Source organism: Taudactylus pleione, unplaced genomic scaffold (assembly GCF_031769625.1).
Source record: "Taudactylus pleione unplaced genomic scaffold, aTauple2 ptg000366l, whole genome shotgun sequence".
NCBI classification, from domain to species: domain Eukaryota; kingdom Metazoa; phylum Chordata; class Amphibia; order Anura; family Myobatrachidae; genus Taudactylus; species Taudactylus pleione.
Window position 1 is genome coordinate 5,627,647 of NW_028284767.1, and position 27,555 is coordinate 5,655,201.

The 27,555-nt window shown below is 42.9% G+C and overlaps 1 protein-coding gene across 1 annotated transcript in view; it reads left to right on the top strand.

Moving 5' to 3' along the window:
* The window catches only part of ZNF524 (zinc finger protein 524), a 47,487-nt gene extending 35,518 nt beyond the window's left edge, over nucleotides 1-11,969 (top strand). Inside the window, exon 2 of the mRNA XM_088444483.1 lies at nucleotides 10,446-11,969. Within this exon, the coding sequence (XP_088300609.1) occupies nucleotides 10,490-11,713 (1,224 nt within the window). The 5' untranslated portion in view covers nucleotides 10,446-10,489 and the 3' untranslated portion in view covers nucleotides 11,714-11,969. The remainder of the gene's footprint in view (nucleotides 1-10,445) is intronic.
* Nucleotides 11,970-27,555: the final 15,586 nt, after the last annotated feature.

Here is a 27,555-nt window from a genome sequence, read left to right on the forward strand (position 1 = left end):
CCGGACCCGGGCTTGCTGGAGGGGCCCTGGTCCAGAGCTTCCCCCCCCTCCATCTTACATCACAGCAGCCCAGCACACACTGCTGTGTTCTGGGCTTCACTTGGGAGACTGCTGACGGCTGCTATAATAGTCTCCTGTGCCTGTGGGGAGAGCGATCACACTGATCATGCCCCCCACTGGCTATGCGCCGGGCTGAGGGGCTCACAGCACCAAAATGTTTTGTTTTGGGTTTTAACTAAGGGGGCGTGGCCACGTATAGCGCGAGTAGGCCATGCCCCCTTCTCACCCCAGGCCCAACGTGGCTCTAGGCGCCCCTGCTTAGTCTAATTCCATCAGAGTGGTGCTGCACTGACTCTGCAGGCCCCACCCACTGCATTTACAGTGTGACTCCATATTTGTCAGGAAAAAAAGTTTAGAAATTAAAAAAAAAAAAAATTGTTGTAATTGTTTGTACTGTGCACTGCACCCAGTACGCTGTTTTTCCCCAGAGAGTGCGTGTAAAGGCGGTCTGACTCTACGCAGCTGTGAGGTGGTCAAAATTGACTGTCGATGATTGGAAAATAGTGTTATTGAGGTTAATAATACTATAGGAACAAAAAAAAGGCCCAAATTATGTCATTTTTAGCTTGTTTGTAAATTTTTTAAAAAAATGCAAATCCATATCCAGTCATGGCAGTTTGGCAAATCCAAAATCAGACGATGAATCAGAGCCAAATCCAAATCTAGCAAAAATGGTCCGGCACACATCTTTACATATAATATAGGTGCAAAGTAAAATAATGAAGTACTGTCTGCTGTGGGTGGGATCAATACATAAACAGCCAATCAGAAGCAGCCAGAGAGTGCTGCTGATAGTCATCATTAGTATTATTTACATTTGAACCAGCCGTCCAGCATTGCCTCCTGACATGTGTATCTGTGCTTCCACCCACAGAGTTCTTATTATTGCAAATGACACATGTTCCTCATAAAATGCAATTACATGCTAACTCAAATATAAAACACAAATAACAAGTACATATTAGATGAATCAACTTTGTTTTTGTTCCTTCATTAGTACAAAATAAAAATGTCAATTAAGTAATGTGAATAGACAATCACAACTTCATATAATATAGCTGTGATACTAAAGGCCGATACACACTTAACAATAAGCTCCTTGAGCAATATCCTGGGCAAACGACATTGGCCCTCATTCAGAGCCGTACGCTCTGAGCAGAGCGCACGCTCTGAATGAGGGCCGGGCTCCATTTTCATGGAGCGTCCTCCTGGACGCTCGTATAGCTGTGGGTCACCACCCACAGGCTATACGAGCGTGCATTTTGATGGCCGCGATGGTCGTGACCATCGCGACCATCGAAATTGCGAGCCGGAGCCTGCGGTTGAGGTTTTCAACCGCAAACTCCGGAGTGATTTTGGCTCTATCAGAGCCAAAATCACTCCCACTGACATCACTAGTGATGTCAGTGGGCCGGCTTCTGACGGGAGGCGTTCCCGTGGGAACGCCCCCGTCAGGGAGGCACGCCCCCGGCACGCCCACCAAAGGGGGCGTGCTGTCAATCAACATTGACAGCACGCCCCCTTTGATCGGACACAACGAGCGAAGGAAAGTCCTTCGCTTTTCGTGTCTGGCGCATGCGCACGACGGAGCTCCCTCCGTCGTGCGCATGCTCAGTGCAGACCATCGACCCACTTGCGAGCGGACAGCCGCTCGCGAGTGGGTCTGAATCAGGCCCATTGAGCATACACACTGAACGATATCGTTAATGATATCGTTCAGCGACGTCACCCTGCACTTCCCCGTACATGTAGTGCCTGACGATATTGTCAGATTGTCCTGCATGTTCGGCAATGGCAGTCATCATTAATGATCCGCGGGAGCGCACATTGTTAACAATATCGTGCATACACACTGGGCGATATGAGCACTATATTGTACACTTTATCGTCTAGTGCACAGGTTCTCAAACAGGGGGTCATTCAGACCCGCTCGCGAGCGCAGGACGCTCGCAAGCAGGTCGATGTTGCCTCAGTGCGCATGCGCACGACAGAGGGAGCTCCGTCGTGCGCATGTGCGAGACCCGGCTAACGACGGGCTCTCTCCGCAGCGAGACCCTACCACAGGGTCTCCGTCGCAAGCCCGATGGTCGCGATGGTCTTGACCATCATGACCATCATCATGGACGCTCGCATAAGCTGTGGGTGGTAACCCACAGCTATGCGAGCGTCCATAAGGCGGCTCCATTTTTAGGTAGGAGGGCCCTGATTCAGAGCCAGCGCTCTGGTCAGAGCGTCCGGCTCTGAATCAGGCCCTCAGTCCTCAAGACCCCACACAGTGCATGTTTTCCAGGTCTCTTCACAGAATCAAAAGTTAAATAATTATAACCACCTGTGGATCTTTTAAAATATGTCAGTGAGCAGTGAATACACCTGTGCACCTGCTGGGTGACCTGGAAAACGTGCACAGTGTGGGGTCCTGAGGACCGAGTTTGAGAACCACTGGTCTAGTGTGTATGAGCCTTTATGATATTAAGTACTATTGCAGTGATTCCCAACCTCGGTCCTCAAGACACACTAATACCCCTTTTACACCGGGGCTAAAACCCAGGTTTTTGAAGGGTTAACCCGTGCAGCTCCCTGGTGTAAAAGGGGAGAGAGTTGGATCGCCGGGTCGAGTGACCCGGCAATCCAACCCAGGTAACTAGCAGGGTTTAACACGGGCGTAGCCCGTGAAACCCTGCTGTGAGAACAGCGCACTCCGGGTCACGAAGACCTGGAGTGCGCTGCTAGCTGGCCGATTGGTCCGGCTTCAGTGGCGCTTGGAGATGACGTCATCTCCAAGCGACCACTTTCAATCCGCAAAAGCAAGGTCTATGCAGACCCGACTGCGGTGTGAGCGGCGCTGACTCGGGAATATCCCGAGTTGGCGCCGGCAAAATTCCGGGTCTGATCCAGATATTAACTTTGTTCCAACTCCAGATCAGACCCGGAATTTAGGTGGAAAAGGGGTATAATACCCTTCAAAAACCCGGGTTTTAGCTCCGGTGTAAAAGGGGTATAACAGTCCTGGCTTTTGTGATATCCATGCTAAAGCACAGATGGTTTAATCAAAATATTTGAGGTACTAATTAAGTTGCCTGTGTCCTTAAAACCTGGACTGTTAGTGTGCCTTGAGGACCGTGGTTGGGAACCCCTGTACTATTGACCGGAGCAAGTAGTATGCAATCAGCCAGTCAGTAGCAGCTGCATGGTGCTACTGATAGAATTTATGGTCAATATTTTTTTCACCAGCCCACCGGTACAAACGAGAGCTACGCCTCCTCCATATCTGTATCTTGAGTCACATTTATATGAATAAACCCTTTCCGTCATCGCCCTACGCTTTCCCACCCCTGTCCTCTTCCATTCTGCTTCTTCAGGCATAATGAGACGGAAGTGAATAATATACAAAAGACCGTGAGGGAGATGTATCAATCCTTGAAGAGATATAAAACAGAGAGGATGCCCAAAGAAACCAATCGGCTTCAAACTGTCATTTATCTAGCACAGTCTGAAATGACAGAAGCTGATTGGTTTCTTTGGGCAACTTCTCCACTTCATCTCTCTCCAAGGCTTGATATATCTCCCCCTATATCCGGGTATTGGTGTGCATGCACATTAGGAAAATGCATATCTTGAACAAAAACCAGACATGCTCCCAACTTTAAAGGGGAGATGTATCAAACCTTAGAGAGAGATAAAGTGGACAAGTTTTCAATAGCAACCAATCAGCTTCTAGCCATCATTGATCTAGCTCAGTATATAATTGGTTGCTATGGGCAACTTCTCTACTATATCTTTCTCCAAGGTTTGATACATCTCCCCCTTTATATTTGCATACTTATAGGGGCATATTCAATTGGGGGCGAAAATAGCAAAAATCCAGCACCCGCTGGGTATTCCTGCAGTTGCAGGATTTTAGCTATTCAATTAGGAGCAAGGTTTTTGATTTTTTTTGAGCGCCAGGAGGTTTTTTTTGCGCACCTCCGAAGCACGACCAATTTTTCCTAAAATCCACAATGGTAGGAAAAATGGTCAGGAAAAGCTCTGGGACCCCGGCGTCACCCCTCCTAATGACTAATTAACAATTGGAAGTTTCCAACAGGGCCGGCTCTAGGGGTGTTCGACCACTGCGGGCGTACAAGGGCGCCACCCCTAGAGGGCGGCACCCTTCCCCAGTATCCCGTTTTCAGCGGGACAGTACTGTCCCGCTGCTCCATCCGCGGGCCGAGGTGGCCCGCGGGTGGTCTAATTGGGAGGTTGGGGACCCCCACCGCCACAGCTGTGCGGCGGTGCCGGACCCCCGGAGTGCGTATGGATGCCGCGCGCATGCGCCCAGCATCCATTCACTGATGGAAGACGGCTGGGGGAAGCCCAGCCAGTGACAGATTGCTGGGCTTTACCCCCAGCCTGACGCTATTTGGAGGCGTGCCATGCGGGCACGCCTCCAAATAACGTCACATAGGGGGTGTGACCTATGGTAATTAGGCCACGCCCCCAAATTTGCGCCGCGCGTGATGAGAGGGCGCCATATGATGGGCCGGCACAGGGTGCTCTGACCCCTGGAGCCGGCCCTGGTTTCCAATTAACTTAATTAGTCAGTAATACTCACCTTCCGAAGTGCTATCTTCTGCATCCAGCGTCGGGACCCGATCTCCTGAAGCAGCGGTGAGTATGTCAGTGTGTGTGGGTGTTTATGAGTGAGTGTGTGTGTGTGACTCCCGGTGAGTGTGTGTGTCCACAGTGAGTATGAACACTGGGAGAACTACATCTCCCAGCAGCTCTTGTGCCTCCCTGCAGCCCCCTCACCCTGAGAAGATGGAGGGGAGGCCACCAGGACCCGCAGAGACCACCTGAGACCCCTGGGCAGGTAAGTGTAATTTTTTTTTTATGCGGCGTAGGGTTTTCAGAGCTGAAAACAGCGCAGCGTAAAGAAAATTTTATAAAATTGGATACTGCGGGTATCGGGAGTGCGCATACCCGCGATAATCCAAAATTGGTCGCAAGCTTTTTTCCTCGCTCAACCTCACGCCCAATTGAATATGCCCCATAGTTTCTGCAATAAGTGTACAATGTTTGCCTTACAGATCAGGAACCATAGAGTACTAAATGCCTACCATGTATTTCGTATATGTCTTTATACTGTACAACATTTATGCAACATTCACCATGGGGTATTGCATACATAAATACATGCGTTTTCTTTTAAATCACTGCTTAAGATGGTGCAATCATTTTCCTTTTAATAATTATGAAATTATCAGGTGCTTATGGGGATTTATTTTTGTCTCTAATGATTTTCCAAGATGTTAGGCTATCAACCCTGCCTGACTCCTCGGAAATGTAATTCTGCTACGTTTAATTACATAGACTTCATTAGGGACATCTGGATGAGCACCTTTTGCCTCTCATGACACCCAAACACTGGATGTTCCATTATGTAAGATTTACATGGGTATTCAATATGGGTGCGATAACATCGTTTTTGCGTTAATATCGGAGGTATGACGTCATTATTGCAGGTTTTACTTTTACACCGTATTAAATTTCATAGACTTATCGCAGTTTTGAAAAGTCTTTGATAAAAAACGGGGATAAGTTTTCACCATTGAATAGGTGTCGAAAAAAACTGCAGAATTGGGGTTTAGGGGTGCAGGCTTAAAAAAAATAGCCTGCACCCCTGGGAATGACATTTTAAAAAGAACTGTGTCAAAAAAAGTTTTAAAAAAAATAGGGACACCCCAAAAAATTAATTTAAAAATTGGGGTGAAAAAAAAAATGGGAAAAAATTGTTTAACAATAGGGAAATAGGTTCAGGGCTATTCTGCAAGTATGCGGCAGGTGTTTTCTAGAATAGAATTATAGCGGCAGGTGCACAAATGCAGAATTTTAAAAAACTTACTTTAGGGACATAAAAATATGCTAGTACCCATTTTCATGTACCCCAAATTTGATGGGACCACTTAAAAAAACGAAAAAAATAACCTAAGTGCTCTTCTGCATCACTTCTTCAATGTCGGAAAAAAACACTTGCTGCGGCTATTTAAATCCCCGACTTTCAATTAAAGGCTAAAACGGGGGTACCCATAGTGTTCCCCCATGTTTTTACTACTTTAGGGGGGTCTTACAATTTTTTTAAGGAAAAATTCGTCACTTTACGCAAATCCAACTTCGGAGTTTCCCGTTTTCGTTAATTTTATATTGAATACGGGTATAAGCGGGAGCGCGCCCGATACTTTAACGCAGGTAAAAACTCTGATATGAAACGTTAAATTCGACAGTGAAGTTAACATTTCATATTGAATACCCCTCTTAATCTAGTAAATATCTACACATGCAGATATTATCTATCAATACATGTAAAGTATACACAAGGCTCCTAAACTAGATATCAGAAAATTATTATTAACATTTATACAAATCAAGTATTATTGTATTACTAAAGTATGTGCATTCTAATAACTATTTATAATGATAAGACATCTAAAAAAATAAAGAAAACAAGCCCTTTAATAGAGACGCTCAGGTTTAAGGATGACAGTGATAGATAAAAAGTAATATATGTCTTAAGCTGTATACACACGGTACGATCTGCACAACCAATGATATCACTGAACGATTTCTCTTGAACTTTCTGTAGTGCAGGACAAACGATATTAGGTGTACACACTGAAAGTAATCTATGATAGATATCTTTCAGTGAAGTCATCCTGCCACATCTCTGAACAAGCAAATCTTGATGAAGTCGTCCAAGTTGGCCTGCATGTACGGACGACCATAGATATCATTATCGTCCAAGTGGGAACGTGCATCGTTGGTCATTCTCTGCACAAAAATGAATGATATGAATGATTTATCGTTGAACGATATCGTTATTGTTCATATCATTCATAGATATCGTACCATGTGTACGCACCTTTAGACTTTAATAAAGGTGTCTTTGATTGTCTGGAAGAGGGTCACATAAATTTTGCTAAGAAAAGGATGATATACCAGCACCATTATTTCAGTGTCAATTGGACTTTTAAGCACCCATCCTATTAATAGCAAAGCAGAGCCAAGGGATGTTAGATGTTTGTTGTGTTATCAAAATACCTGCTACACTAGTAATTGTGAGATGACAATCATTCAATACAGTGGTGCTTGAAATTTTGTGAACCCTAAAACTACCTCAGATTTTTACACAGGTCCTAAAAGTAGATAAAGAGAACCAATCAAACAAATGAGACAAAAAAATTAGACAAACTAATTTTTTTTTTGAGTAAAATGATCCAATACCACATATTTGTGAGTGTCAAAAGTATGTGAACCTTTAGGCTTAGCAGATATTTTGAAGGTGAAATTAGAATCAGGTATTTTCAATCTATGGGATGACAATCAGGTGTGAGTGGACAACCTGTCTGTTTAAAAAAACAGGGATCTATCAAAGTCTTATGTTCACAACATATGTTTGTGGAAGTGTATCATGCCACGAACAAAGGAGATTTCTGAGGACCTCAGAAGAAGAGTTGTTGACGCTCATCATGCTGGAAAAAGTTACAAAACCATCTCTAAAGAGTTGGACTCCATCAATCAACAGTCAGACAGATTGTATACAAATGGAGGAAATTACAGACCATTATTACCCTCCCCAGGAGTCGTCGAGCAGCAAAGGTCACGCCAAGAGCAAGTCGTCTATTAGTTCTCAAGTTCACAAAGGAACCCAAGGTAATCTCTAAGCAACTGAAGGCCTTTCTCACATTAGCTAATGTTAATGTTAATGAATCCACCATCAGGAGGACACTGAACAACAATGGTGTGCATGGCAGGATTGCAAGGACAAAGCTGCTGCTCTCCAAAAAGAACATTGCTGCCGATCTGCAGTTTGCTAAAGATCACCTGGACAAGCCAGAAGACTATTGGAACAATGTTTTGTAGACAGATGAGTCCAAAATAGAGCTTTTTGGTTTAAATGAGAAGCATTATGTTTGGAGAAAGGAGAACACTGCATTCGAGCATACAAACCTCATACCATCTGTGAAACCCAGTGGTGGTGGTATCATGGCCTGTTTTGCTGCATCTGGCCCAGGACGCCTTGCCATCATTGATGGGACAATGAATTCTGAATTATACCAGAATATTCTAAAGGAAAATGTCAGGACATCTGTCCATGAGCTGCGTCTCAAGAGAACGTGGGTCATGCAGCAAGACAATGACCCAAACCACACAAGTCATTCGACCAAAGAATGGTTAAAGAAGAATAAATTTAAAACTTTGGAATGGCAAAGTCAAATTCCTGACCTTAATCCAATCGAAATGTTGTGGAAGGACCTGAAGCGAGCAGTTCATGGGAGGAAACCCACCAACATAACAGAGTTGAAGCTGTTTTGTATGGAGGAATGGGGTAAAATTCCTCCAAGCTAATGTTCAGGACTAAACAACAATTACTGGAAATGTTTAGAAGCAGTTATTGCTGCACAAGGGTGTCATACCAGATACTGAAAGCAAAGGTTCACATATTTTTGCCTCTCACAGATATGTGATATTGGATCATTTTCTTAAAAAAATGAGCAAGTCTTGTTTTTGTTTCATTTGTTTGATTTGATTCTCTTTATCTACTCTTAAGGCTTGTGTGAAGTTTTAGGCCAGAAATATAGAAAATTCTGAAGGGTTCATAAACTTTCAAGCACCACTGTATTTGCCAAATAATGAAGCCTACAGAATACTTGTCTGTGCTAACCCTCATAATAATTTACCTTGTAGAGATTCTAATATACGAGCAAGAATCAAACCAACTTCACACTATACATATCTATTAGTATGTAACAAATATATTTTTGCAGGAGCTGTGAATATTCTCCTGCACAATTGTGTGTTTTACAGATTATCTCACTGCATCTAGGACAGAACCCATCTGCAAACTGTAGAAGCACTCAGAGAGGTTCTAGATATGTACAGTATGTATCATACAGGTTGAGTCTCCCATATCCAAATATTCCGAAATACGTAATATTCTGAAATACAGAATTTTTTTGGCATGACTGAGATAATGAAACGTTTGATTTTTGATGGTTCAATGTACACGAACTTTGTCTAAGGCACAAATTATTGAAAATATTGTATAAAATTATCTGCAGGCTGTGTGTATAAGGTGTATATAACACATAAATGCATTCTGTGTGTATATTTGGGTCCCATTCCCAATATCTCTCATTATGGTATGCAATTATTCCAAAATACGGAATATTCCGTTATCCAAAATACCCCTGGTCCCAAGCATTTTGAATATGGGAGACTCAACCTGTACAACATAATGACCTTCCTGTCAGAATATATTTGAATATATCATTATCTAGAAAGGTACATAAATCCTGGAGTCTGTAGTAACTTAGGTTTTTTTTCCTTCAATTGAGATGTTTAGCATAAAATGTTTTCAGGATAATTAGATGGAACATACCAAATACTAGAACAAGGAATATTTGCAGTGCACAGTTCAATACATCAATAACAGGAACCATTGTTTGGGATTGCACATCCTATTTACTGACAGAATACTAATTTTTTGGGGGTTTTTTTACATCTATTTGTTTTGACTTTGCTTCCCATTGTTTCCACATTACATAACATTAAGGTTTTAATATTTCACAGTTTATTTTATTATGAAAAGACATAAAGTAAGTTACATTTTATTGATTGCTGTTTTACGTGTTTGCCCCAGAACAAAATACTTTCCTCTACTCCTCGTCCCTAGAAACTTCTTGTCCTAGGGAGCACCTCCCTGATAATTTGGGTAATGTTTATCCTGATATTTATCTTTACAGGGAACAGAATCAACGCACTTTATTACGTTGGCCTATAAATCTACAGTGCAGATTTTTTTCATTATCCAGTCCAATATCAGTCATATTCAGAGAAGGAACTGATGTGTATGGCTGACCCACAGTGGTGGTTATTGCATCATCTCACCATGTAATTTCTTAAACCACAGGTTCTCAAACTTGGTCCTCAAGACCCCAAACAGTGCAGGTTTTTCAGGTCTCTTCACAGAATCACAAGTGTAATAATTAGCTTCACCTGTGGATCTTTTAAAATGTGTCAGTGAGTAATGAATACACCTGGGCATCTGCTGGGTGACCTGGAAAATGTGACCTCCTGAGGACCGAGTTTGAGAACTGCTGTCTTAAACGAATGGCTTTCAGAACTGATAGTACCCACCAATGTATATTCATGTTCACATCTACATGTTCGAAATGTACAAAAGGTAGACAAGTCTCTAATTCAAAAATCTTTTCATCTCCTAGATTCCTAAAACTTCTGTATGTCCATTTGTAGTGATGGCTAGACATCTTTCAACTGTCATTTTAGTTTAGTGTTTTCTCATTATAGCCTTGTACATGGAATTAATTTTTCCTTTTTTGTATTTTAAGGATGGTTAACAGAAATCTGATGGACAGTGTATAAATAACGTTTTATGATGACATCTCCAAAGCACAACAAACAGTATCATCAGCCATGGACAATGAATCATTTGGATCATAATAAGGAGTGGATTAAACCAATATATCCCATGTATAACTCTGTGACTATGAAGCAGATCTGGACTTCTGGAATCAAACCTCTGGAAAGAGGAACCAGTGGCTTACTTGTATCTCAACAGAGATATGGCTACAGATCTGCCAGAGAAGATATGAGAGAGGAACCGTTTTTTCCAATTTTATACAATTATTTTGATAATATGCATCACAAATGTTTACCTGAGGATGTAACACCATCACACTGGATTGCGACTGGAACAGAACTCATAAAATTGGATCCTGCACCAGTTTCAAAATCATTTCTCACGTCACCTTGGAATGTTATCCAGAATTCTTCTGAGGCAATGATAAACTATGGCTGTGACATTGAAAGTAAGCAAACACAGCATCCATATTGTGGAAATCCAACCCTGAAGATTGCTAGTAGCACTGACAGTGATATTGCATCTACAAGGGTTCCTGACTGTAGCAAGACAAGGTCATCTTCAAATATTTGTAGTCATGACCAACCAACTATGATGTCCATTTCAGAATTTAGTGAAGATGATAAAGTTATTATGACCAACAATCACCCTTTACTCCCTATTACTCAAAACAAAGGCCTCAAATATCAACTTAAAGAGGCAGACACATGTTTTACAGAAGAAAACAAGTTCCTCTTGATCGATGATCATGGAGTTCCATACACTGTTTCCAAGAAGGATCTTATGAAGTCATCAAACACTTCTGATGAACCATCTGAGATTTCATCACAGGTTCCCAAAAAATGTCATTATTGTCTGGTCTGTTTTAGGTCATTCTTGTATGTCTCTGATTTGGAACGTCACAGCATCACCCACTCAGAATGCAAACCCTTTGAATGTAAAGTTTGCAGAAAGAGCTTCAAACGGTCATCCCACCTGCAACGTCACAAACATATCCACACTGGTGACAGGCCATTTGTATGTGTCATCTGCCAGAAAGGATTTAGAGAATCTGGTGAACTACAAAGACACCAAAGAGTACATACTGGGGAAAAGCCTTATCAGTGTGAACTTTGTTATCTCCGCTTTACAGAACGAAACACACTCCGCAGGCACATAAAGAGGAAACATCCAACACAACTTATGCACCTGCAGGATGATGGGGACAGCAGTGATTGGGAAGAGAACCTCAAGTAAAACCCTGTGGTTGACAGACTGTATTGTGGGATAATGCATCTCATTGTTTCTTACACATGTATAAATTAGAACCACACAAATTGGATAGCCGCACAAAGAAATAGTTCCTCAATAGGATCAAGCAGCAACCTCAATTTATGGATAATAGAGTATGAGTTAATATGGAAATCAAAATAATGACTGTTGATACTGATGGTGCAACTAGAATATTGAACTATCAAATAAAAAATATTTGAGAAGAGACCCAAAATTTAAAGTATTGTACCAATATGGCACTCAAGGTTGCAATTTATATTGGGTATAAACTATTAAAATTAATATTTTTTATCAGATATGCAATTGAAAAAGTCTAAAGTAGTCTAATGAAACACCTGTACATACAACTTACCGAAATTTAACAAAAATGTGACAATGTGAAAATATTTAATAATATACACGTGAAATCCATTGCAATACATCTTTATAATAAATTAGAAAGTGTGTGTGTGTGTGTGTCTGTCTGTTTGTCCTTTATGCACGGCCAGAGTTTTGTACCTAGCTCAACCAGTTTTGGCATGGTGGTGAAGTTTGACCAGTATTAGGTTTTTGGCTATGTTTGAAGTTTGTCAGGACCATGGAGGTCTACATAGTGCTCACCAAGTAGGCTGTGGAGTCTCTGATTTGAAATTTCGTTTAAGCAAGTTCGCCCAGGATGTCTTCCAGTGCCTAAAACTACACTGTTCTGAAGGCACAGACTTAATTGTACAAGCAAGGGGAGCTCCAATGGGGGATCAGTACGTCAGAAGATCAACTGTCACACTGCACCTGCACTGACAGTTACTAATTTCCTCTAAGCACATATAAATGGATAGATAGGTCCTTTTCAGGGCTAAAACCTTTTTAGCAATGGGGTCATTTTCAGGATCAATGGAATGGGGTTATAGGCGGGGACAATGTAAAAAATAAAGCCTGCAGATGTACTTCAAGGTCCATTCTTCAACCCGGGCAACGTCGGGTATCCCAGCTAGTATATTATATTACATACTGCATATTTTTATTTATATATGTATTGTAAAGTCCTTCACATTGTTTATATTATTTAATTTTCTCACATTATCACGTTGTTATATTTTGCTATATCGTATGTACAGGAGCTTTGATAGTGCTTAGTACTATTTTGTTGCTTATCCAATAAAATATGATTTTTAAATAGTTCATACCCAATATGAATTTCAACCTTGAGTGCCCTATTGATGGAATACTTTGTATTTTGGGTCTCCTATTGAAATTATCTTTTGTTGACATGTATTAAATAGTACTTGTGTCTCCTGAATTGAGGCTGGGTTTCAATCGTGCCAATTTTGAGACTGCTAAATAAATGGTATGAAATCACCCATCAGCTGTAATGATATTGGAAGACTTCTAACTTGTGTAACTAGCTAAGCATCAGTAAGTGACCCATAAATGCCGGGAAAATGGCTGCAGCGTTTTGCGCATGCGAAGTAGGGAAAACTGGTCATGCGATGTAGACTCTGGGCACACTCTACTGCCCAGAGTCTACCGGTGCGGCAATGCGCTCAATGCACAGCCAGCCACCGGAGAGAGAGAGGAGGGGGCCCTGGACAGAGACAGCACACGGGCCCCCTCCTCTCTTGAAATGACCCTGAATATACTATGACAATTCATATTGGAATGTGAAAGTCATTAAACAGCCGCATACTGTAAGAATTACATAAAGTGATCATTCATGCTGTCTAGTGCTCAGCACTTAATAAACCCTATCCACTTATGCCAGAGACTCTGGGCCTGATTCAGACCCGGTCGCAAGCGCTGAGCACTCGCAACCGGGTCGATGGTGGCCCAGAGCAAATGCGCACGACGGAGCCGGCTCCGTCGTGCGCATGCACGAGACCCGGGTCTCGTACCAAAGGGGGCATGCTGTCGATGTTGAGTGACAGCACGCCCCCTTTGGTGGGCGGGCCGGGGGGGTGGCTGCCCAAACGGAGGCGTTCCCATGTGAACGCCTACCGTTTGGGGCAGGCCCCACTGACATCACAAGTGATATCAGTGGGAGAGATTTCGGCTCTGTTAGAGCCGAAATCTCTCTGGGGCTTGCGACAACGAGACCCTACCACAACGGTCTCGTCGCAAGCCCGATGGTCGCGATGGTCTTGACCATCACGACCATCTTCCTGGCCGCTCGCTATAGCTGTGGGTGGTCACCCACAGCTATGCGAGCGGCCAGGAGGCCGTTCTAAAAACAAAAATAGCCCTGCCCTGATTCAGAGCGAGTGCTCTGTCAGAGCGACCGGCTCTGAATCTGAGGAGAGCTAAATATAAAATATAATGTTTTAATATTTCTATTAAACATAATTGTATTTTACTATTTATATCACTATTAAAATGTATGACTTTATGCACTTTTTTCTGATGCTTCTCCTCTGTAACATGTTGAAGAGACAAGGCTGGCGCTACCACTTAGTGAACCTACATGGTCACCTAAGATGTTTTGGTGTAGGCGGCGTTTAAATTGCTAATTGAGTGACAAAATGCCAATCATTGAATATTTCTATTAGAGATGTGCGCCGACCCGTGTTTTGATTTTGGTTCTAATTCGCCACCGGGTTTTGGTAAAACTGCCCTCGCTTGTTTTGGTTTTGGATCTGTATATATTAATTTTTTTTTCAAAAAATGCTTAAACAGCTAAATTCATGTAATGTGGGCCTGTTTTTATTCCTACAGTATTAATACCCTCAAAACATTAATTTCCAGTAAATTTTGACCACCTCACAATACTGTTTTCACCAAAACAGAGGAGGGCAGAACTGCTTGGCAGGGCTTAGGCTATGATTCATATAGTTTATGAACAGTGGCACATCTGCCTGTCCTGCGACATGATTGAGTGGGTGCCCGACTGTCGTAGCTAATCTCAGAGAGCCTTGGGACAGCAAAACAAAAACAAAGAAGCGCTGTCTTTCTTGCAGGAAAATATATAATATAATACATACTTCTGATATTAGTACATAACATCCAGTAGCAGCATAATACAATTCTAAAAAGATACAATACAAAGTGATGAGAGGGCTTCCAGCTCAAAGTTTTATTGTATCAATATATTTTTAGAATTGTATTATTTATACTGCTACTAGATGTTATGTACTAATATCAGAAGCATCCTGGCCATATATATATACATTCATACCAGTTTGGAACTCACTAAATGTATGCTATCAAGGAGACAGACCAAGACTAAAAGGTATATTGCACTACAATACTATATACCTTTTAGTCTTGGTCTGTCTCCTGGGTAGCATACATTTAGTGAATTCCAAACTGGTGTGTGTGTGTTGTATATATGGCCAATAAATCATATACAGAGGTCGGAGAGAGATAATCGCCAGGACTTGAAGGTCAGTCTTATCTCTTGTGCAAATTCATGTGAACAGATCTGTCATCAGACACAGACACCTCTCTTCTGCTCTTGAAAGCTGCTGGCTGGGCAAGTTGAGCCGGCTGTGGACCTGCAGCATCCGCAAACAGCTGGGCATCCATGTGTAGAGTATGTCATAGAGGACAGGTACATCTCGTTCCACTGACCGCTGTTGGCAAGTCCCCCTCTGGTTTCTGTCACTTGTGCCTGTTGGATCCAATCAGTGGCAACTACCATTTTAACAGACCACTAGTTGGCTGAGAGACAGCAATTCTCAGCCAATCAGTGGCCTGTTGCCAGTAATAACGGCAGCTGATTGGATCCGACAGACACAGTGTATAAGAAACCAAAACACAGAGATTCGACACAGAAAAGAGCAGATTTTGGCTTGTTTTCAGATCCGAGCCTGGAGCGAAGACCCGAGCCAGGACCCGGATCTGCTCGGAACTCCTAAGTTCGGGTGGGTTAAGTTTCCAGGAAACCGAACCCGCTCATCTCTAGTTTTTATTCTCCATGTGGCGTCCCAATACTGAGCACTGACTACTGTCAGTGACATGCTAGGAGCATGCAGTGGGCCATTATGCCACACTCCGAGTCTGACTGTGGAGAAGATGGCACTGCTACACTACACACAAAGTAACAAGCAAGTGGGTTAAGCAGCGTCTGTGGAGGGCAGGGCAGTCAGGTTGTTTGCATTGGAGTGGTCACTGTTGAAGCTGTAATGTGAATGTTTTACAAACCTGTGATTTAGCCTGTGACAAAAAGCTCCCCATATACAGAACATAAAAACTCATGATGGTTGAGCAACAAAACTCTGTGATGATTTAAGCAACCATAACTAGACAGTAGACTATTACACTGGGGAATAGTCAATCTGTTGCCAGGAATTTAAAAGTCGATTCCGATTAATTTTGTGCTCTTGACAATGAATATGCCATGCTTATTTTTCAATTGGCTCTAGTTTTTGACATATGCATATGTGTTTAATATTTATGAAAAATTAAATTAAACAATATTCACTCCACTGGACTGCCAGGGCCCGGGCCATATCATCCACAATACACTGTTTTCATGGTCCGGCGGCAACACTTTGGGTCCCCATCGGCCTCCGTTGGACTTGGATGACATGTTGGATGGCCCAGCTCATTTTTGCTCTTTTTTTTTTTTATTAGTTAGTTTTTTGCCCGTTCCTTTCCCTTTTTTTTAAGGATCCCTATTATTCATTATTGTTATTATCTTATTGTCCTTATTATTATTTATTGATCATTTATCCTATTTATTTATTTATTATCATATTCTACATGGTTTAATTTCTGTAACCTTTCTTTCTTTTTCTATTGCTCATCATTGATTGGTTGCTATGGGCAACATCTCCACTTCTGAAAACTCTCACTTTAGTAAATATACCCCTAACTGTTACTTTTAGACTCTGCGACTGCCCTATTTTTATGTAGTTATCTAATAGTAAGTGGGTGCCGCTGTGGATGTGCATATACTAACTGCCTTACTATCTTTTTTACCTGGCTCCCCGCTTGACTGCATTCACCTATAACCACATGCTCCTGTCCAGGGCCAGCTCCAGGAGGAGCTGCTTCCTATGCAGAATGGGACTGAGGCACCTGTCAACCCTTCGCGACCTAAAAAAGGGGACGTGGCCTAATGACCATAGGTCACACCCCCTAAATGACGTTATTTCGGAACGTGTACATATGGCACGTCTCATGTTTAAAGTCAGGCTGGGGACAAGCTCAGCACTGTCAGTAGCTTTCCCCCAGCCTTCTCCCTGCACTGAATGGATGCCGCACGCTATTCAGCTTCTCTGGAGTCCGGCACCGCTGCATAGCTGCGGCGTTGGGGGTGTCCAGCCTCCCAACCACCCGTGGGACACTTTGGCCCAAGGGTGGAACAGCGGGACAGTGCCTGAAAAGTGGAACTGTCCAGCTGAAATCAGGATGGTTGGGAGGGGTGCGCCCTCTATGAGGTGGCACCCCTGTTTGACTTCACTGGTCACACGTGCCTTGAGCTGGCCCTGCTTCTGTCTACTAAGTCTACTAAATGAACTACAGTAACCATTGCATACTAACATGGCTGTCAGCCTTGATATTGGAAGTTATCGCAGTGTTTCAAGGTTATTAGGCTAGCTCCAATACCTATTTTTACACTGTCGTCTGAGTCAATATCATTGCTATATATGACATAATCCTTTACAGTATATCTGCTATTCAATTGTTCTTTTAGACTAATGTTTCCTGCATATTTATATTGATTCTGATATTTTATCTTATTGTTTATTTTTTAAATACTGTGATTGTATATTTATATGACTATATATTAAACATTATACCTCTGTCCAGCACACTCTCCAATTTGTTTCTGCTCACCAGTAAGTCTGTTCCACGAGACTTACTGGTAATAAGCATTGAGTGCAGGACGCTGCCTTTGCTTTCCCCACAAGGCACATTACATTGCCTACACATAGTGTGTACGGAGAGAGACCCCACAAAAGGGTCTTTTCACACCCATACTAACATTAAGTTGTCACACCAGAAGAGAAAAAGTTGAGCAAAAGGATGATCGCTGCTACCAAGTCACACGACGCTCACGCGCATGGGCGTTTCTACTGTATAATGGGTGCAGGGTGTGCGGTGCACATGGGGGGGGGCCACAGCGCACACCCTGTTCCCATACTTTTTAATAATTACCTCTCCGAAGTCCAACGAGAGGCGCTACACAAAACTCCTTGAAAATGGCCGCCGCGCCATTTTCCCGGTGACTTGCACATGCACAGTAGACTCCAGGCACAGACTGTTGCCGGGAGTCTACTGAGGCTGTCAGTGCGTGTCGGGCACTGGAGAGAGAGGAGGGGGCCCCGGAAGGAGAGTGAACACGGGCCCCCTCCTCTCTTAATACACCCCTGCTCACTCATGTGTAACGCTACTTGTAGCGCACAGAAAATAGATAGATGTATGTGGACACATGTACATCGGCCCCTCTGTGACTTTATGGGGCATATTTGCAAATATCCAGATTTTGTTACTGATAACTATAATTACCACATTGCAGCAATAAGAAATTAAGTATTGTTGGAAAAACACTGCAGCCCCTTTAAAGGTGCCTATCCACTAGACGATTAAACTGAGCGATTGAACGATAACGATATTAAGAATTCCTATTAATCTTTATACCCTAATGTCGCTATTTAGCATTGCGTATGCACAAGAAATAATTGCTTTCCAGACTTTGATTGTGGTTCCAAAGCACAAAAAGATATTATGCACATAAAAGCATATAGTTACAAGCCTTGATCTAGAACACAATTAGCGCAAAGGTTACACAAAATACAAGGTACAGTCGATACATTCGCATGCGCTCTGAATCCAGATTTCCCGGCATCAACTATGAAACCTCCGTCAACAGAAAGAAAGATGACTAACTACCAGATCTAGAGTGCTTGCATATGTACCCTTGCAGAGATAGGCAATACAATAGAACGAGTTGGCATAATCCCATTGGTTCTTCCTCCTGGTTCTTCTGTTACAATACAGTTCATAGGTCAGTTTGTATTGTAATAGTTCAGTCCTCCAACAGCTCTTTGTGTCCGTTTTCTCGCTGAAGAACAAGTCTAAACTGGCTAATAAACATTACATTACAGAGTACATTTCAATGCCTATCGCTCTATGATCCATAACTGGCAAACGCATGTTGAGATTTCCTTGCCGATGGAACCGGAAGTCTGCAAGTAAACAGTGGTTTAGAATGGCACCAAACATGGTCTGCTTATCATGTACTAAACCTTAGATACCAAAAATATGTATTTCACAATAGACTTGATAATGTATAAAACCTCTAATATTAACCTTAATGCTTAGGGAACCTTTTTATAAGTTTTGGTGTGTGTAAGTGTAAGGATATTGCATGTAGTCACTAATATGCGAGGTGCGTTTTATGTGCAGAGTGTTTTAATAAACAGCGCAACTGTGCACTGTGCGTCTTGTATATTATATGTATGATTTAATGTGTGTATGGGTTATGGTAGGACTTTTAACAATATGCGGTAGCAATGCAGTCGCACGATGCTAATAGCATATTAGCATCGCACACAATAGTTTCATGCTGACGATGCAAGATGGCGTTGTCAGGGGCAACATAAAATGGCATCGCCCAATATTAACTTGAGATCTCATCTCAGCCAATCATTCTGCTTTGACAGTCCACCCTTTGATAGCAAACAATACGCTATCACACTCTGGTCTTAAATTTAAAAAAAAATAAAAAATTCTCTTACACTATGACATATATTTAATGTTACATTATGGGATGGCACATTAAATAATGTGGTCTAATGATGTGGTCATTAAACCATCAATAATGTGTCTCTGGGAGGGACATAAAACTACCCTTATATGCACACCGTGGATCATGGAAGATCATGGGAAAGATGTAGGGATGCACCTAGCCTATAAGGGAAGTCTTGAAGGGGATAGGGACTTACATTATTTAAGATGTTTTAAGATAATATTTCATAATACATTTTATGCATGGCTAAATCTATACATCATCTGATGGTACATTCTAGTTCAGGGTTGTAATACAGTTCTTCCTTGACCTTGGTAACCATAATATCATTGTTCATCACCATCATCTCGGTTTCTTGGTTCGCCCTTGTGCACTTTCCACACTTCGATACATTAGGAACACACCTGACACATAAGCCAATTACTAAGATGACAATCAGTATAAGGATCAGGAGCTTACCCACAGTGGCAAGTTCCTGGACCCATTCTCATAGACCAGAGAACCATTTCACAGGGTTCAACCAAGTGAACCACTCTTCTACCTTCTCCTCTACTTCAATCAGTGAAGCATTGTGGTTCTTCTGAAATTCCCATTTTAACTGCAGAATTTCATCCATCTTCCGGTCTATCACCTCCCTGGGGGTCACTAGTGCTATTTGTAATATACGTGCAGCACTTGACACCAAATTGGGTGGCCAAAGTCACACATTATCCCCCAGTGACAGATGTTAAATAATTTAACACTAGCCTATGTTACACAAGTTCTTTCTTATAAGCTTGTAACTCCCTACCTGTATACCTAAATGTGTCATCATACATCTCGGTGATATTATCTATTAATTCAGCAAGGTCTTGAATATACCTGAAATTTAGAGTACCCCGAGTGATCCTGGTGGGATCCAATGCTACTAAAACTTGAAAGCCAGTTGTTTCACTAATCAATTGTGTGGCTTTATGTACATCACCAGGTATCATGTTTCTTTTGTCACAGTGTTCATAGTGCGTATAAAGATATGGGGATGGTGTATTTTTATGGATACCAAGCATTTCACCATGTGTAAGGGTCATAACTTCTGGAACTACTCGTCCTAGGTAGCATAAACCTTCTGAACTCGGAGCAAGCCACTTATACGCTTTCCTTCCACATATAAAATACACATCATCAGGGAGTACATAAGGGATAGTAAACATCATTATTGTCAAACACATTTCCCTAGCCCGTGATCCTATTTCAGGTTCTCCAAACAGTCAGTTTGGTTTGAAACTTTGCCCACCATGGTATGATAATCCTCTAAAGGATACCCACCCGAATACGGGTTTTACTTAGGCTGACACCGTTGGATGCATCTCTCATCGACTAGGGACCCACAAAACTCATACATACAATAATCCTCAGATGATAGACCTTCATACTGTCTTCGAGTTTCCAAAACAACAGATCTCTTAACAATTACTGTACTGGGTTTGGTCAGATACTCCCCCGATTGGTTTAGCACTCCTCCCAACTCCACTCCTTCAATATCACTATCAGCTCCCCTCTCCGTCATCTGCCCTCCATCACAGAAACTAGAAATCCCAAAACAAACTAGGATGATGAAAACTCTGGAAGAAGACACAAACGTAACCCAAGCACACCACTCCATTTCTGGGACAGTAATCTATAAATTTCTTTAGCTCAGGTGTCTCACTGTAACTTTTAACCCTCCCGTAACAGGCTCGCAATTGATAGGTCTACGTTATCTGCCTCAACTCCACCTTGTCTCTCAACCGGTTCTTACAGTGAATGGACCCAGGTATCTCTCTCTGCCACCTTCAAGGAAGTTGTACTCGTCAGCAACACTTGATACGGACCTTCCCACCGATCTGTCAAACAACCTGAATACAAGAAAATTCTGATCATAACAAATTCTCCAGGTTCAACATCATGACAGTTTGCTTCTGGCATATCATGTGACAACAATTTCAGTTTCTGCTGTTGCTGCTTCAACTGTTTACTCATTGTTATAAGATACCTTACAGTTACCTCATTGTTACTTTTCAAATCTTCCTGTGGACTTATAATCAAATGAGGTTGTCTACCAAACAGTACTTCAAAGGGGGACAGATTAAGAGGGGATCTGGGAGTTGTCCTGATGCTATGAATGACTAGTGGTAGGGCTTCTGGCCATCCCAGTCCAGTTTCTGCCATGATCCTACTCAGTTTATTTTTAATAGTACCGTTCATCCTCTCCACCTTGGTGCTGGCTTGCGGTCAGTAAGGGGTGTGAAGTCTACTATTAATACCCATGAACTTACACATGTTCTGGAAGACATCACCTGTGAAATGAGTACCCCTATCACTTTGAATAATTCTAGGGATACCGTATCTGCATACAAACTCCTGAACAATCTTTTTAGCAGTAAACACAGCAGTATTAATGGCAGCTGGATATGCCTCAACCCAATTAGAAAACACATCTGTACAAACTAATACATACCTGAGATTTCTGAAGGGTGGTAATTAGATAAAATCAATTTGCATTACCTGAAAAGGTCCATCAGTCGGAGGAACATGGGATGGTTCAGTTGGTATTGTTTTTCCAACATTCTTCCTCAAGCATGTCAAACAGGACATCGCCCTCTTTTCAGCTTGGGAAGAGAAACCTGGTGCACACCAATACACTCTGACCAACTTGCACATACCTTGCTTTCCCAAGTGAGTCAGACCGTGCGCTGCCTCAGCCAAGCTTGGGTAATATGCCTTGGATGCCACCGGCTTACCTTGTTCATCTCTCCAGAGTCCAGAGGACTCTTGCCCACATCCCTTGGATCTCCAGACTGCCTTTTCCTGAATGGAACACAAATTTTGCATCTGAATTCATTTCTGCATATCAATCGTTTGGAAAACCATCATCATTTGATTAATTGGCATGTTTACTCTTAAAACTGCTGCCCATTTGGCAGCCTCGTCTGCCCTGTTATTACCCAGTGACACTGGATCTTCTTCACATGTATGGGCTTTACACTTAATGATGGCCACTGCCTTAGGCATTTGGATAGCTGTCAATAGTCCTTTTTTATGTTTTGAGCGTGCGACTGGTGTGCCTGCTGTTGTCATAAAATTTCTTAGACGCCATAGAGCACCAAAATCATGTACTACCCCGAAGGCGTACCTAGAGTCAGTGTAGATATTAGCAGATTTGCCTTCTGCTAATTCACACGCTCTTCTTAGTGCCACCAGCTCCGCCACTTGGGCTGAGTGAGGTGAACCAACAGGTTCAGCTTCTATGATGTCTTCGTCATTTACCACAGCATAACCTGTACATAACTCTCCAGTTTCAGTCTGTCTATGACAACTCCCATCCATGTAAAATGTCACATCTACATTTTCTAAAGGTGTATCCCGTATGTCTCAGGTCTTGTAGTAAAGGTTTGATTCAGATTTTCCATACAATCATGTGCATCAATATACCTGCAGAACTCACCCTACGCCAGCGACTCACCTCTCTCCACCCTTTGTGCATCCTGTGGCACATATGGTAAATATGTTGCTGGGTTTAACGTTCTGCAATGCTTAATGGTGATGTTTGCAGGTGCTATTAGAGCTAGTTCCCATTTTGTGAACCTAGCTGAGGAGACATGTCTGATTTGGGCAGAATTTAGCAAAGCAGATACAGCATGGGGAGTATAGACAATCATATCATTGCCTAATACTACATCCTCACTCTTACTGACCAATAGAGCAGTTGCTGCTACACTTCTTAAAAACATTGGGAGTGATCTTGCCACAGTGTCCAATTGTGCACTGTAGTATTTTATGGGCCTACTGGCATCACCATGTCTTTGTGTGAGGACACCTGCTGCGCAACCATCAGCTTCCGTACAGTTTAAATCAAAAGGTTTTTCATAATCAGGTAATCCCAATGCAGGTGCTCTTGTCAGACTATCCTTAAGGTTAAGGAAAGCCTGCTCTGTTTCCTCTGTGTGTATAACACCATCGGGCTTTGAGGAAGAGACTAAGACCCTCATTCAGAGGCGGTCGCAAGAAGCGATCACTCTCTCTGAATGAGGGCAGGGGCTTAATTTTTTTCTGTGCGGCTTCCTGGTCGCTAGCTAAGCTGTGGGTTACCACCCACAGCTTAGTGACCGACCAGGGTGATGGTTGCAGTGGTCAAGACCAACGTGACCATTGGGGCTTGCGACGAGACCCTAAGGTTGGGTCTCGGCACCCGTAAGCCCCAGGGAGCTTCCTGCTCTGATTCAGCAGGAAACTCCCCACTGACATCACTGCTGATGTCAGTGCGGCCGCCCACAAAATGGCAAGCGTTCCGTCAGGGATGCCTCCATTTGTGTAACCACCCCCCCGCCCCGCCTACAAAACAGGGCGAGCTGTCGATCAATATCGACAGCCGCCCCTTTTGTAGAGAGCTCTGGAGCAAGAGTTTCTCTCTCGCTCAGGGGCTTGCACATGCACAGTGCGGCCACTGCGCGTGCGCAGGAATAACCATCGACCCGGTTGCGTGTGCATCGGTGCTTGTGACCGTGTCTGAATGAGACCCTAAGTCCTGTAATGGCAAGGCCAAAATAGAAAAACCTGGGATCCACATTCTGAAGTATCCACACATTCCCAAGAAGGTATGGATTTGCTGTTGGTATCGTGGCAGTGTCATGGTCTCTATGGCCTGGATCCTGTCAGTGGTCAGATGTCATAACCCCTGGGTTAGGCAATGTTCCAAGTATTTAACCCTGGACTGGCATGGCTGTAGTTTGTCCTTAGCAACCTTGTGTCCTGTTTGCGAGAGATGAAGCAATAAAAGTTTAGCATCATTTAGACATGACATAAACTAATCAGAGCACAACAATAAATCATCCACATATTGTATTAGAACAGATCCATTGGCAGGTTGAAAAGATTGTAAACAATCGTGTAAGGCCTGGGAGAAGATACTGGGGCTGTCTATGAAGCCCTGGGACAATCATGTCCATGTATATTGTACCCCCCTGTATGTAAATGCAAATAGGTACTGACAGTCAGGATGAAGAGGGACAGAGGAGAATGCAGAACAGAGGTCAATGACAGTAAAATGGGTTGCATTTGGTGGGATCTGCATGAGAATGACAGTTGGATTCGGCACTACGGGGAATTGGCTTTCTACTACCTTATTAACCCCTCTAAGGTCCTGTACCAGCCTATAACCCCTCCCACCACTCTTTTTCACAGGAAAGATGGGACTGTTGGCTACACTCGCTGTACAGACTAAAGCTCCCTGTTGTAATAAATGCTCAATTATGGGATAAACCCCTATCTCTACCTCCTGTTTTAATGGGTACTGGTGAATTTTTGGAGCTTGCCTACCGCTTTTTAAATTTACCATTATGGGAGCTACGTTTGCCATCAATCCAGTGTCCTGTCCATCTTTGGTCCAGAGGGACCCCGGTATCTGAGATAACATTTGTTCTACTTGAGATGGATTTTTATCTGAAACAGTAGAGTGAAACATTAACTTTTGGGGAGTGTCCAATATATCGCTCACCTCATGCGCAACTCTCTCTGGGATATCTAGAAATATACCATCAGGGGTACAATAAATGACACATCCCATTTTACATAACAAATCCCTTCCCAGTAAGTTAGTAGGGGCCACCGCTGCTGCCAAGAGAAAGGCATGCCTGGTATACAATGGGCCAATAGTAACCTCTGCAGATTTGGTTAAAGGATAATGTTGCACTTTATCCGTTACACCCATTGCTGGTACTGTTTCGCTGGTCACCTGTAAATTAGATGGAGATTTAATCACTGATCTGGTCGCCCCTGTGTCTACAAGAAAAGAATGTTTAGTACCAGCTACGTCAATTAACATTACAGGTTCTTCTCTAACATCCCCAGTTAACCTGACTGGCTGTAGACTACAGGTATGACCTGCCCCCTAACATTGACTCTCACTCTCCAATACAGCATTTAAGGCCACAATTGGAGCAGGTGACTGTGGAAAATTCCCTGCATTCTGCATATATCCCTTATGTGGATATCTAGGTACTCCCTGGTTAGGGAGTCCTACGCTCTTCACCTTACAGTTCCTACTTACATGTCCACTTGGTTGCAGTTAAAACACCTTCGTGAGTGGAGGAAAAGGTTGTTGTGTGGGTTGGGCGGTTGGGAAAGATTGTGAGTGTGGGTATGAATTGAGGATAATATGGTGGCTGCGGGTAGTATGGGTTTTGTGCCTGTGTGTGATAAGTAAGGGCTATGTTTGTGGCTGTGCAGGATTGGTGAGGGCGTGTAGCTGTGCAGGTGCATATGTGTCTGGTGGCTGTGATAGTATATTCATTCCTTCTAGAGCTTGAATGCTAACAGCCATTAGCTTCTCACTCTGGGTTTCTCTCTTCTTGATGATGTTTTTATCGTGCTCAATAGCGGACTCCCTGAGTGTGTCTACAGTAACTCCCCTCCAGCCAGGCAGAGGTCTGGACTCGGGTCTCTAGATTGTCTTTAAGACCATCCATAAGTACCGTGATGACCATTTCTCTGTGATGAATGCTATCTTTAATATCTTCTATCCCAGTGTACTGGGTGATAGCCTGCAGAGCTTGGGTACAGTAATCTTCTGCAGAATCACTCTCCTTTTGTTTTATGGTGAAAATTTTACTCCAGTTAACTACTAACGTCTGGTAAGGGATCATCTCCCTCTAATACGCAATCCGTGATAAACTTTTTCATGTCGGTATTGTGCGGAAGACACGCTCTTAACACCACTTGCCAATCTTTATTGGTTGGCTCATGAGCATTACCCAAGTTTTTCACAAATCTGGCATTTTTCTAATTCCTTCTTAGGGTCAGGGAAGTCTGTCATTATGGAATTTAGCTCAGCTCTTGTCCAAGGACAATGCATCACTACATTCCTTGTGGGCACCACTCCATTCGCATCCGGATTCCCATTGGGAACAGTTATTGTCCGGACGGGATGGATGGCTGCCATAATGCTACCTTTGGCTGAATTGCCTAGTTGAGGGTTCAGCCTACTGCTACTACGTATGGTATCAGTAATTTCCGCTACTGTTAATACTTTCTGTATGGGTGGGGCTACCTCCATTTCTGGTACTAGTGAGGCAGCTACCTGTGCTTGCTGTGGTAGTACATTTAACATTTGTGCAACATGGGAGAGAGCGGACATCACAACAGGTTCATCATCTACATCATCAGCATGTTCCTTATAATTACTCAAGAGGGGGTACAGGTTACATGTTAGATTTTTATGATTTTTTACATCGACTGTACCTTCACCCCCATCCGCAAAGGGCGGTGGTGGTGCGCGTGAACTACTGACATTACCTTTCGCAATGCTACCTTGCTGTGTGTGCGTGCTATTTTGTGGCGCGCATGCAACGCTGTTTAGCGCTGCGTGCACACTCCCCTGCATCGTGTGTATGACGCTGGTTTGCATCGCGTGCACACCCCTAAACCACGTATCCCTCTCGTGCTGCCACAACTTTAAACAGTCATTATACTTTATCCTTTTCTTTTGAGAGTTTGAGATGCTTTCTTGGACATTGTTCAATACCTCCTTATCAAAGCTGCCAACCTTGGGAAAAAATTTGACACTCATTCTTGTCATCTTAACTCACACATCACAGTACATAGTTGCATACGCACCGTACTTTGTATGCATTATATTCCGTGCCGAACCGATCGGTGCTTCCAAGAGCAGCACATCATCTAACATCTCTACCATTTGTTTGCCTCCCATCTTGGGGAGAAAAAAAACACTAAACTTTTCAATAGAGATTTAAATCAGTGAAAGAATGTCAAGGCTACTTTCACTTACCTGTGGACGATTTAACAGCCAACGCCCACACACCTATGGAAGAATAACCAGGTTGCTTCCACGCACCTAAGACCTTTTTGAGTACTTTGCACTGCTAGAATTTAAGCATTCCAATAACACTTACCCTTTTCAGTGATTTCGTCCACCACAACTCAGTTCACAATCACGATATGCCACAACCGTGCGGTTCAATCACAATGCCCAATAACCCTAACTGATAACTGGATTCCGCAATCACACTGAGAGCCGATACCTAACACAAACAACAACAACTACACCTGCTTATGTGTATAGACTGCGGTATCTACTACTGAGCCACTAGGCTGACACCAGGCG